We start from the raw sequence: 11,640 nt of genomic DNA, 5'->3' as shown, positions 1-11,640 counted from the left end.
TCAGGTTGTTTTTCTCTCCTCTCTTCTTTTACTCTCCACACATCTATATGTCAGCGTTGCATGTCATTAACTTAGCGTCTTTTTTCTCTCGTAGTTTGAATTCCGTCCTCCCTGCAGGTACTTTTGGCTCTGCAGCAGCACATTTCCAGTCTGTGATTACTGGCCTCACCAATCTCCCCAGTGCTTGTTGTTCTCTTGTGTGTTATTTGTTTGTTTCTGTTATCCTTTTTTATTTCACTTCTTCCCTCGCCCCAGCTGGTCGAGGTAGATGACTGCCATACCTGAGTCTGGTTCTGTCGGAGACTCTTTGTTACCTTTCTTTGCCCTAAGATGACTTCTGTTGTGGATTGGTGCCATATAAATAAATTAAATTGAGAGAACTCTCTCTCGGCAGCTGTTTGGATGACTGAGTTTTTCATTTCTTCTCACTCATATTTATTACTCCCTCCTTCACTAGAAGCTTAGGAGTTCTTATAATGTCCTTTTGCTAGGATTTCCATTATTCTAGTTCTGCCCCGGGTCACTTCTTCTTCTTTCAGCTGCTCTGCTGTTAACACCTCCTTTTCTTTGTCCAGTTTGTTGACCTCTTTCCAGTATTTTCCAGTGATGTCTGTAATCTCATTGCTGACCTCCCTTGCAGCCCAAAGGGTCGTCTGGCTCGAGGGGACGACCTATTCTCTCCTTTTCATCCTCTGTCTGGTACATTCTGTACATTCTGAGAATGAAGACTTTGCTGATGGGATGAAACCTGCACTCCTTTCTCTCTGTCCTTCAGTGCTTCTTATTGACACGTCCGTCTTTTTTGTTCAGTCGCAGACGGCCTTAACGAATTTATTGTGAACGACTAAATCTGTTGAACAGATAACTTGATTTGAAATTACAAAACAACATATTTCTCACACATCTCCACAAGTATCCAGCCATGCAGATGGGTTTTACTTTTTTATCCCAGATTTAAGATGGTATGTGTGTGAGATTTTTACTATCGCCTTATCAGGATGGTGGTCATTAAGGTTTCATTAAGCATTAAAATATTACATTAAAAACATACACAGAAACATTGTAATGTCTGTCTGGATAAACCTTACAAATATCAATGGGTTTCAAAGGGATTATTCCTTCAATGCATATTTAAATCCGTTTTTTTTATTAATAGGTCAACAAAAATATGCCTTTGTTTGGTCTGTAAAGTGTTATTTGATATGTAAATGAAATTTTTATTGCCATGTACATTTGGCGACAGCAGTAATCCAAATTAGCTTTGAGCAGACTGAACATTGAAAATAATCAAAAATTAATGAAATAAATGTCGGGCAAATTCCATTTTGATGCATCAGTTTTAGCGTCTGGGGATTGTGTAAGCTGATGTGCTGTCATGGCTTATTGGAATCCTTTGTTCATGCTATGAGTCATACGTTTGCCTTTTGTTCTGCGTCGAGTCAAAAAGGCCTAATGGAGATCCATCTCAAGGACAAAAACAGAAATAAATACAAGAATTAATACATGTTTATTATGAAAAAACATCCAACATTTCGAATCGAATATCTCGTATTTCAGATTTCCTCCGAGAGGACAAATTGAAAACAGAGGGGAACACAGACCACACGCATAGAGAGGAAGAAACTTAAAGAGTGTGCACAGGCCACTAAATATCACAGAGTTGTTCTAAAGTATAAATAACTTAAACAAATAAGAAGATAAACAGCTTCGGTTTAAAACAAAAAAGAAGAAGAAGAAAAAGAAAACGTTTGTGGTTTATGGTTTGCCTTAATGCCTGCATTAAGAAAACTGAGGGATGGACTTCATCTAAGGTGTTTAAATGGGTGTAATTTTACACTGGGTGAGTTTAGTGGGGACACTGTGGTCACTTTCTAATTACAGCTTCAAAATCTGGCTTAGTTTGTCATTTACAATCACACCCACGGTAATGTTACTTAACTTGAGCATTCTGTTAAAGATATATTTCCAGCTTTGACCAAGAGTTGCAGCACATTTCCAACAGTTATCATATAAACTGCAGTCATTTTAAGGCTGAAAAGCTTTGCACATTGTCCGCCTGTGGTAATGCTTTAACTTACTTTCTGGCCTGCCATTTTACTGCACTGATTTATATCCAATGCTCTGTCAATTTCCACTAAACCAACAACAAAGACGTAAATTGTAGCACAATCTTCACTTTATGCCTCCTTACACTGCATCCAGCCTCACTGAAACATCATCACATGTATAACAGCTTTAACCAACGTTACATGGATTTTGTGCCACGACCACCTCCACGCTCCCTCCGTCCTTCTACCTATTCACCTCTTTCTCAGTATTAAACACCATTTCACGGCTCATCAGCTGAACTTTTCAACATTACAACATCAAACTGAGCCCGCACAACATAAACCCACCTCATTTTACAGTTCAAACGTCCCTCAAATGAAAGCACGCTTTCCACATTCTTGTACTAATTAAACACCAAGTCACAAGGCAAGCTGACTCAGCACAATCTGAAAAGTTCTCCTAAATTTCTGTGGAAAAAAACACACATTCAGGTTGCCAGTTAGACCTTACATTAACCCAATTAATCCCTCACTTGTTGCATCCGAATGTCAGGATGATTTTTTTGTTGTTGTAGCACCCTGAGCTTGATGATTTGGCTCCAGTTTGCCAGGAAAACTAGAAGAAACCTTGGTAAAATTCTGATTAAGAAAAGAGCCTTTTAGATTGTTTGCATCCTAAGATCTGAGTTTTCATTTATTTTTTCACTTTTTATTTTAATTTAAACTAGCAACAACATTTATTTACGGCAAAACGTCTTGTAAAATATTAAAAACACATGGCTATCAATGTAAAAAAAAAAAAATCATCAGTTTTTGTATTTTAGCTCCATACAGTTCTTAATAAGTCAGACTGAGCGGAAAGAAAGGCATGAACAAAAACATTTTTTCTTGGTTATAATAATTATAATAAAACCGCTGAGTGCACTAAATGGAAAAACATACTGGAAAAATGAAACAAGCTTGTAGTTGCAAAATATAAAAATATTCATGTTGCCTGATAACAGGGCTGGAGTCAATCCACATTCAGTGTTTTATAATAATAACCCAGGAAGTGGATTTCCTAAAAAAAAAAAAAAAAAAAAAAAAAAACAACAAAAAACTTAGAAACAACATTAATAAAAGAACACATGAAAAATAAAAGCATCAAGAGTCCGAGAAACCTCCCAAATTTCTGGAGACATTTTTGCATTTCTCATAAAATAAAGCCTAACCACTGCTGCTGCTACTGGTTCATAAGGAAGCCCAAAGATGAACAAAACGAATACATGTACAGGAGTGAAGAAGTAATATAAAAAGTAAACATCATGACTTTCACACAAACAAAATGAAAAGGCAACAAAACAAACAAAACATACCATTTCATTACACTAGTGCTGTAACAGGACAGGGAATAGTCGGTTTACAACCCTTTAAGATGAGGAACAGCTGGGTCATCGATGGATGGATTCTGTAACTAAACTGGATCTGTGCCATAGAGATGAGATGAGATGATCAATTATTAATGTTTAGAGTGATACAAACATTTCTTTTTAGTTTGTGTCCTTGTACACTGGCTGATTTCCATTTAAACAGTTTGGAAGATGCGTTTGCTGTCTATGGATCTCCAAAGTATTAGCTTTTTACAAGCTAAGAAACCAAAATTCTTGTTTTCACCTTTGCAATCATGTATTTATCGGAACATTTAATGGTTTTAAAATGTGTTATTTAGCTTATGAAGTGGGATACAGTTATTTTTTTAGAACTAGTACTTTATGCATATTTTGGTGTATTTTTTTGTTTTTGTACTACATTCCTTCAATGTTTGCGCCATTTTTCCTGCTGTAACACTGCAAATTTCCCCACTGATGTTATCTTATATAACATATTTTCCTACTAAGGAAGATGTAAAAATTAAAAATCTCCAAATGTAGAGACATGGTTTTTCTGTTGCGATTACCTCTTCAAAGATAAAGAACACTTGATTTTTTTGTTCAGATGTTTACAGACACAAAAGGCAACTTTACTGGTATTTTGTGTCCTCAAATGCATCCTCAAATTGACATCAGGAATAAATTAAAAGATGGAAATGTCCTGTTAGGACATAAAAGCATTGCATTTGCAAGCTTGCTGCTGTTTGGGAACCCACAGCTTTGATTAAACCCAGTTATTCCTCATCAAAGTGCTGTAAAGAGTGCTCTGGTGATAAATAGGCTGCATAGGGAGCAACAAAGAACATAGGTAGGCCTGCGTTTGGTTTCATGCATATGAAGAAAAATCCAAGACTGATTGTTTCACATAGTGCAAAACCCCAAGGAAGACAATGGACATCTGAATAAAGGCCCCCACTAAGACACCACATTATTCCCCCTTCCAGAGCCAAAGATTTTGCAGCGCTTCTCTCTTTGTTTAATGTCTCGTCTTTGTTGCTACATAACCTGTGATTCTACTGTAGCGGGTGAATTAAAATTCGAAGTACAGCAAACACATCTCAACCCTATAACCTGATGAAATATCCTCTCCGGGTGCTTTTGTCTTATAAATGCAACTAAAGTTTTTCCCTCCCTCCCCTCTCCAGCAAAGTGAACTTTGGTCTCAGAAAACAGCAGGCTTTAGGAGGTGAGCTAGGTGTAGCAGGGGTTAGCAAAGAGCACGTTAGCAGATGTGAAGCGTTGCACAGCACTGAACAATGCAGAATTCTTCTTTTTTCCCCCCCACAAACTGTCAACACTTCACTTTTGATGCATGCTCTGCTGCTAAGCCCTGACCGTGACCCTGAGCCACAACGATCTCTCTCGTTTCTCTGCTCCTTCTGCCTCTCCTCCTCACCCTCCTCACCCCATAAGTGACATCTACACCCCCTTTACAACCCCTCTCCCTCTATTTTCAACATCTTGTATTAATAGAATATATATTTTGGTACTTGAAACTACCCCCTAGCCATCAAATCCTTTTAGACCTGGACAAAAAATGTCAACACTTTTGAATATTAATGACTCAATCTTTCCTTTATATATATGAAAACTGGCATTTGACTCAAAAAAACTCCAACTCTACACATAGAAAAAAATCATGCTGCTTTACATATATCTGTCTACTTTTTGTCCAGGTCTTTTTTGTCCTTCTTTTTCTGCAGCTTCTATTCACTTTCAACTCAATCAATTCACGAAGTTTGTTTTTTTTCTACATTCAAATATTGAAAAAAGAAGAAGTTTGGCATATGGAAATGATCATATCAAACCTGTTAGGAAGTAATGGGGAACAATTGGTCTACAATTGCGGATTCACTTTGCTTTTTCCGTTGATTGAGTTGAGAGTGAATGGCCTGCTGGCTCTGTTTTTTCTTTTTTCTACTCTTGATCCTTCCTCGTGCTCGTCCTCCTCAGCGCATCTTGTGTTCCACGTCAGCGTTGGCCATGTTTGAGCCAGGGCTGGGGTCCTGCTGTCGTCTGGACTGGGGAGAGAGAGGGATGGGAGGATGAAAGAGGAGGATGGGAGGGATGTAGAGAGAGGTGGAAGCAGGAAGAAAGCAAGAGAAAAGACAAAAAATTAAGTACAGTCGTTCAAATATCAACACGTGTGAAGATATATTTGAAACACCTCCCAATTTTACGACACTATATAATAAACATATTGAAATCTTGCTTTGTAGCAGCACACAAACAGCTAATAATGGTTCATAACACCCTTTTTCTTTCAGTCTCAACTCTGAATGTCACATTAACAAGTTGAACCGGTCCTCCTTAATTCAACCAGCATGTATAAATTGTTTTACATGGTTTTAGCTGGGCTGCACAGTGGCTTCGTGGTGAGCACTTTCACCTTACAGGTAGAAGATCCCTGGTTCACGTCCCGGCCTGATCATTCTACATGGAGTACATGTTCAGTCTGTACATGCGTGGGCTGTCTCCGGCTTCCTCCCACAGTCTAAAAACATGCTGCAGTTAATTGGTAATTCTAAATTGTCCATAGGTGGATGGATGGATGCTTTGGTCTCCATGTAACTAAACTAATACAACAATGCTTTAACAGGCCAGAAATCATTCACCTGGTCGTACAAAATGTAGCTCCTGCACTTAATAACTACAACCAGAAAAAGTACATATTGTTGCATTTTTATCATCACTACACTGGCAGCTCAAAACCTTAATATTTAATCTTGTCAGGTAAATTTATAACATAAATAATACTGCTGGTTCTTGACCGCAATATCTAAACTTATTAGGTAAATTTGATATCACATCGACAGACTGAGGTCCTGACATTAGAAGCTGCTGGCTGGTTAGTGTGGATTTTGTCTTTGCTGTCCAGGCACCTAAGGTTTGGAATAAGCTGTCTGAGATTAATGAAATTCTACAATTTCTTTTAGCAGACGCTTTTATCCAAAGCGATGTACAGTGAGAGTAGATACAACACAAGCAAGGATCTAGTCAGGAGAAAACAACCTGGATAAGAGCCATAAAACAAATTCAAGTGTGATAATAGGACCATGGTGTCTACAGGCAGTGCAGACATAATAGGATTTTTATATATTTTTTTTTGCGTCAGTCAAATGCAAAGGTGTTCAGTGAAGTAAATCATTATAATTTCAAAAATCATTTCTTAAAATTCACTGCTGTCAGTTAGCACGTAATAATGTCTTTCATGCTCGACATCATACAATGTTTCAGATACAGTTTCAGTGGTTTCTCATTTTATTCATGCAACTTTATATATTGTTTTATCTAAAATGCTTTCTAAGCAGTCTAAACACTCTACATAAATCAACTTTATAGTATTATTATTACTAATATTATTGTAAAATGCACTGTCATCAAAGGGCTGATGTGGTTTTATCTTTTTTATTAGTATTAGAAGTATTTAGTATTTGTTACCAACGATAACTCCCTCTGTGAATTGTCCATTATACACGTAATAAATAATTTAGGAACACTTTTTAGCCTGCCTTTTATTGCTGTATTATTTGTTCATGTACAGTATAAACAGTCTTTATGTGTACAAAACAGAAACCCCTATCAGACATGAAGGACACATAGGTTTGATTTGCATTTATCAAGGGTTTATAAATACATAAAGAATTAAAATACACATTTATTCACTGCTTTGGGTATAAAGGGATTTTGCACATGAAGTTTAGTTGTTGCAAGGAATTTGCCTATAAAGACAGATGCAGAATACCTTCTGTGACTCTGCAGGAGCCGTTTAATATATGAAACATTCACTCTAATTATGGTGTATTAGGACTTAGAAGCCTGGAGATGGAGATTTTAGGACACATGGAAGGATTAATTAAAGCGAATGTCCCATAGTAAGGACTTAAATCCCAGCCTATTAGTTTTTAAAAATCCACTGGAGCCAACTAAGTTCAGTTTTGTTGTATCCATAACAGTTGAGACATGGAGAGCGGGTAAAAAGCTGTTTATATGTGTGTTAAAACTACAGGGGACAAACAATTGTTAGGACCAAATTTAGTTTTAGTTTCAAAGCTTCTACTGTTTATCACATTGTGAATGCTTCAGCTCAGTTAAAATTGATGACAAAACACTTAAACGTGCCACAGCAAAGTGCTTCTTAGGAATCAGAGTGTTTTATAAACCATTTATTATATGTTTACAGCTGCAGATACTTGATTTTGACGAGTTGAAGCCCCTCAAACTGTCACTAGAGGTCGCCAGAGAGCTTCATAACAACCCAGATCTGTGCTGCTGTTAATACATTTTAGTCAAGGTGGCTGGCAGACAGACGGGCAGAGACGCAGACAGACGGACGGACAGACTGGCTGACATGCAGGGCTGTCTGACACAGATAAACACACAAACAAAGCTGATCATTAGGTCACCAATAGAAGCACTCAGCATGACAAGACTCTTAAAAATATTCCGTGACCGGCTGCAGTGCGTTTGCGATGCAGTGGCGTGACCTTCTCCTGCTGTAAAAAAAAAAATACCTGTGGTTATATGTTTACACTTAAGCGATAGCCGAGGGAATTTAGACGGGCTCGGGTGAGGGAGAGGTGAGAAAGTGCGAGGAGAGGTGAAGCAGAGAGCAGAGCAGACAGAAATGCAGACAGAGATAGTAAAGGGGTTGCTTAGCACAAGTGGAATGTAGTTTGTGTCATCTCAGTGACTCACCATAATAGCAACATACACGCAGTCACATGCACACGCACATACAGTATGTCATGCTACCGTTTTGACTCCTCACAGCCAGACTGACTCCACTTTCTGCCAGTCGTCCTCTGCAGAGCTTTCTGTTGTTTAATCAGAACTGCTGCCATCAAATATTCATGTGTGGCCCGATTAGAATGATTCTGGTGGAGTTCATTGTTCAGCACGGTGCCATCTGTGCCTATGTGTGTGTCATCAGTCTGCCCAGAAATGTTCATACTGGACCTGGATTCTGCAGCAGCGTTCAGTGTCCATCCAAGGAATAGTCTGATTCTAATGTAGTGTTCAACTTTAAGGCCAAAAACTATTGCAAACATTGCAAACATTTTCTCGATTAATTAGGTAATTTACATACCAAACCTGAAAGCTACACCAAAATAATCAGTATTTTGTATTGAAACGTCCAGATTTGGCACATTTCTACTTTCAGAGTTGTATTTCTGGGGTTACTAGATGAGGTTTATGTTTGTTTGACCTATAATATGCACAAAAAAGCTATAGAACATGTTAAAAGAAAGGCAAAAAATGAATTAAAATAAACATAAAATTGGCCAAAGATTATTATGACAATGTTTCTTAAGCATTAATTAACTGATTTAGATGCCAGAGCACACAGCCACACTAAAATAATCATTATTTTATATGAAAAGGCCCATATTTTGCACATTTCTATGTTCATAATTGTATCTTTTGGGCTACTAGATGAGGCTTACAGGCTTTTATGTTTGGGTTTCTAAGTTTAATGACCTATAATAGTCACAAAAAGCCATAAAACATGCTAAAGAAAGGCAAAAACAAACACAAAAAAGCATAATATGTGCCAAATAATATGACAATCTTTCTTAAGCATTGACTAAGTGATTGAGATGTCAAAGCATAAAACTACAAAAAATAATCTGTATTTTATCTGAAAAGACCCATATTTTGCACATTTCTATGTTCATAATTGTATTTTATAGGCTACTAGATGAGGTTTACATACTTTTATGTTTGGGTTTACACATTTGATGACCTATAATATGCACAAAAAAGCTATTAAACATGATAAAAGAAAGGCAAAAGCAAACACAAAAAGCATAATATGTGCCAAATAATATTATGGCAATCTTTCTTCAGCATTAAAGAAGTGATTTAGATGCTAAAGCATAAAACTACTAGGTTTACATGCTTGATGTTTGATGACCTGTAATATGCAAAAAAAAGCTATATAACATGCTCAAACAAAAGGAAAACCAAAAAATGCTTTAATATCTTAAAACAAATTGAAACACCCAAAAGTATAATATGGGCCAAAGACTGTAGAGAAAGAAAACTGACTTTCTAATCATTGTGACAATCTTTCTTAAGTATTTACTAAGTGATTTTGATGCCAAAGCATAAAAGTACACAGCAATAATCAGTATTTTGTATTAAAGGGCCCATATTTTGCACATTTCTAAGCTCAAAATTTTATAGTTTGGGTCTTCCAGAACAAGTTTACATGCTTATATGCTCGGGTTTATAAGTTAGCAGGTATACAATATACACAAAAAGCTATATAACATGCTAAAAGAAAGGCAAAAACAAACTAAAAAAGCATATTATAGGCCAAAGACTATTATGACAATCTTTCTTAAGCATTAACTAAGTGATTTGGATACAAAAGCATAAAGCCACACTAAAATAATCAGTATTACAGATTTAAAGATCCATATTTTTGCACAATTCTAAGCTCATAATTTTATATTTTGGATCTACCAGAATAGGTTTACATACTTTTATGTTTGGCTTTTTAAGTTTGCAGATCTACAATATGCATGGAGAAGCTATATAACATGCTAAAACCAATTTAAAAAACAGAACACAAAATATGGGCTCTTCAACAAATGATAACATAACTACTTGTTCTATAATTCACAAGAGAATTCTCACTAGAACCTGCAAAAACTCAGCTTTACAGCCTGTTTTTCTCCCTCTGCTACTTTATTTTACTATTTCAGCTCTCACTGCTAAACTGCATGCTGCTGTTTTTAGTGAGAAAGGCTGAATAAAGCTTCTTTTACATTACTTGTCCAAGAACAAACGGCACACAGAATATGTCTGCGAGCAGCTGGTGAACGTAGTGCAGAATTCAGCAGCTAATATCGGACTTATATTCATCAGGTTGACAGAAAAACATCTGGGAAAAAACTGCTAAAACTGTAACACAACTGCTGAATATGCAAATAGACAACTGTTTTCTAAATGCAACTGTGCAAGTTGCCAAAAAAGTCTGTCACTGCAGGTTTACACATGTTCACACCACTCTGCAGTAAACATGAGCGATTACTGCTAGAAAGTGCATTTTAAAAACTTCTCAATGGATGTTTGAAAACGCTACTACTGAATGTAATCTAACATTTAAATGTAATACAGGATTTTGCAGAAATATAAAACCACTAGACAACAAACTGATGTAACTTTTTTCTGCCATGCCATGTTTTTAAAGTTGAAAGAAATTTTAAATATAGCAGGACAGTGGGGGGGTTTATACTTTATAGTTTGGTATTTCTATTGACAAGATTGCTCCATAAGTGTCTCCATTCCCCCCCCACTGTCCTGCTAAATGAGTCCATTTTGGACTTCAGGTTATTTTGCTTTCCAAGGACATTTTGCCAATCGCTTACCTCGACAACCTTGGTCTAATCAGAGCTGTTTATTTCTTTATCATTCATAGACTTTAAACATCTTCACTTGTCAGTGCATGAAAATACAACAACTGCTCTTTTGCACTTTTCATGAACTCTGTACATTTTGTATCTGCACCTTAGATTTTTATATACATTCATTTATACACACTGTTTTTAATATCTTTTGTTGCACATTACATATTAGATATGTACCTGCTGTTGGAGACTGCTGCCAAACAAAGCTTCGTTGCATCTCACTGTGGAGTGACAATAAATCTTCTATTCTCTTCTAAAATATCACAAGAAACTAAAAACATGAACAGTTCTCACCAGCAATTACTGCAATGATATTCAGCAGTAAACAATCTAATTAATTTAACCCTGTCTCTCAAAAAAAAAAATACATTCCCACACAGCTAAAGTGTAGAAGAAACCTATTATCTCAATGAAATTTAGAATACAACATATTAAAAACCCACAAAATCTGCATGAAGAGGCTGGAGGTGTGAGCCTGCAACAGGACTTTAACACAGCAGCACTTTTATTTATATTCTTAGTTTCATTTTTACTTATCGGTTGGTTGGTTTTGGTGACAAAACTGCTTCGTTAGTAACATACTACCATTCAGCAGTTTGGGGTCAGATAGAAATGTCTTTATTTTGAAAGAGAAGCAGTTCTTTTCAATGAAGATAACATTAAATTAATCAGAAATACCGTCTAGACATTATTAATGCAAATGACTATTCTAGCTGGAAACGGCTGATTTTTAATGGAATATCTACATAGTGTTCTAATGCTACA

The 11,640-nt window shown here is 36.5% G+C and overlaps 1 protein-coding gene across 4 annotated transcripts in view; it reads right to left on the bottom strand.

Moving 5' to 3' along the window:
• Positions 1-1,488: 1,488 nt before the first annotated feature.
• cbfb (core-binding factor subunit beta) overlaps positions 1,489-11,640 on the bottom strand; it is a 46,464-nt gene continuing 36,312 nt past the window's right edge. For 2 of the 4 annotated variants that reach the window (XM_023287408.3, XM_023287410.3), the window contains one exon: positions 1,489-5,473. In XM_023287408.3, coding sequence (XP_023143176.1) covers positions 5,429-5,473 — 45 coding nt within the window. In that variant the 3' untranslated portion in view covers positions 1,489-5,428. Of the gene's footprint in view, positions 5,479-11,640 lie in introns of all 4 variants that reach the window. The other 2 variants (XM_023287407.3, XM_023287409.3) reach the window with 1 other exon arrangement.

Source organism: Amphiprion ocellaris, chromosome 3 (assembly GCF_022539595.1).
Source record: "Amphiprion ocellaris isolate individual 3 ecotype Okinawa chromosome 3, ASM2253959v1, whole genome shotgun sequence".
Taxonomy (NCBI): domain Eukaryota; kingdom Metazoa; phylum Chordata; class Actinopteri; family Pomacentridae; genus Amphiprion; species Amphiprion ocellaris.
The sequence above is the reverse complement of the archived record's forward strand: the minus strand, read 5'-3'. Positions and strand labels throughout refer to the sequence as shown.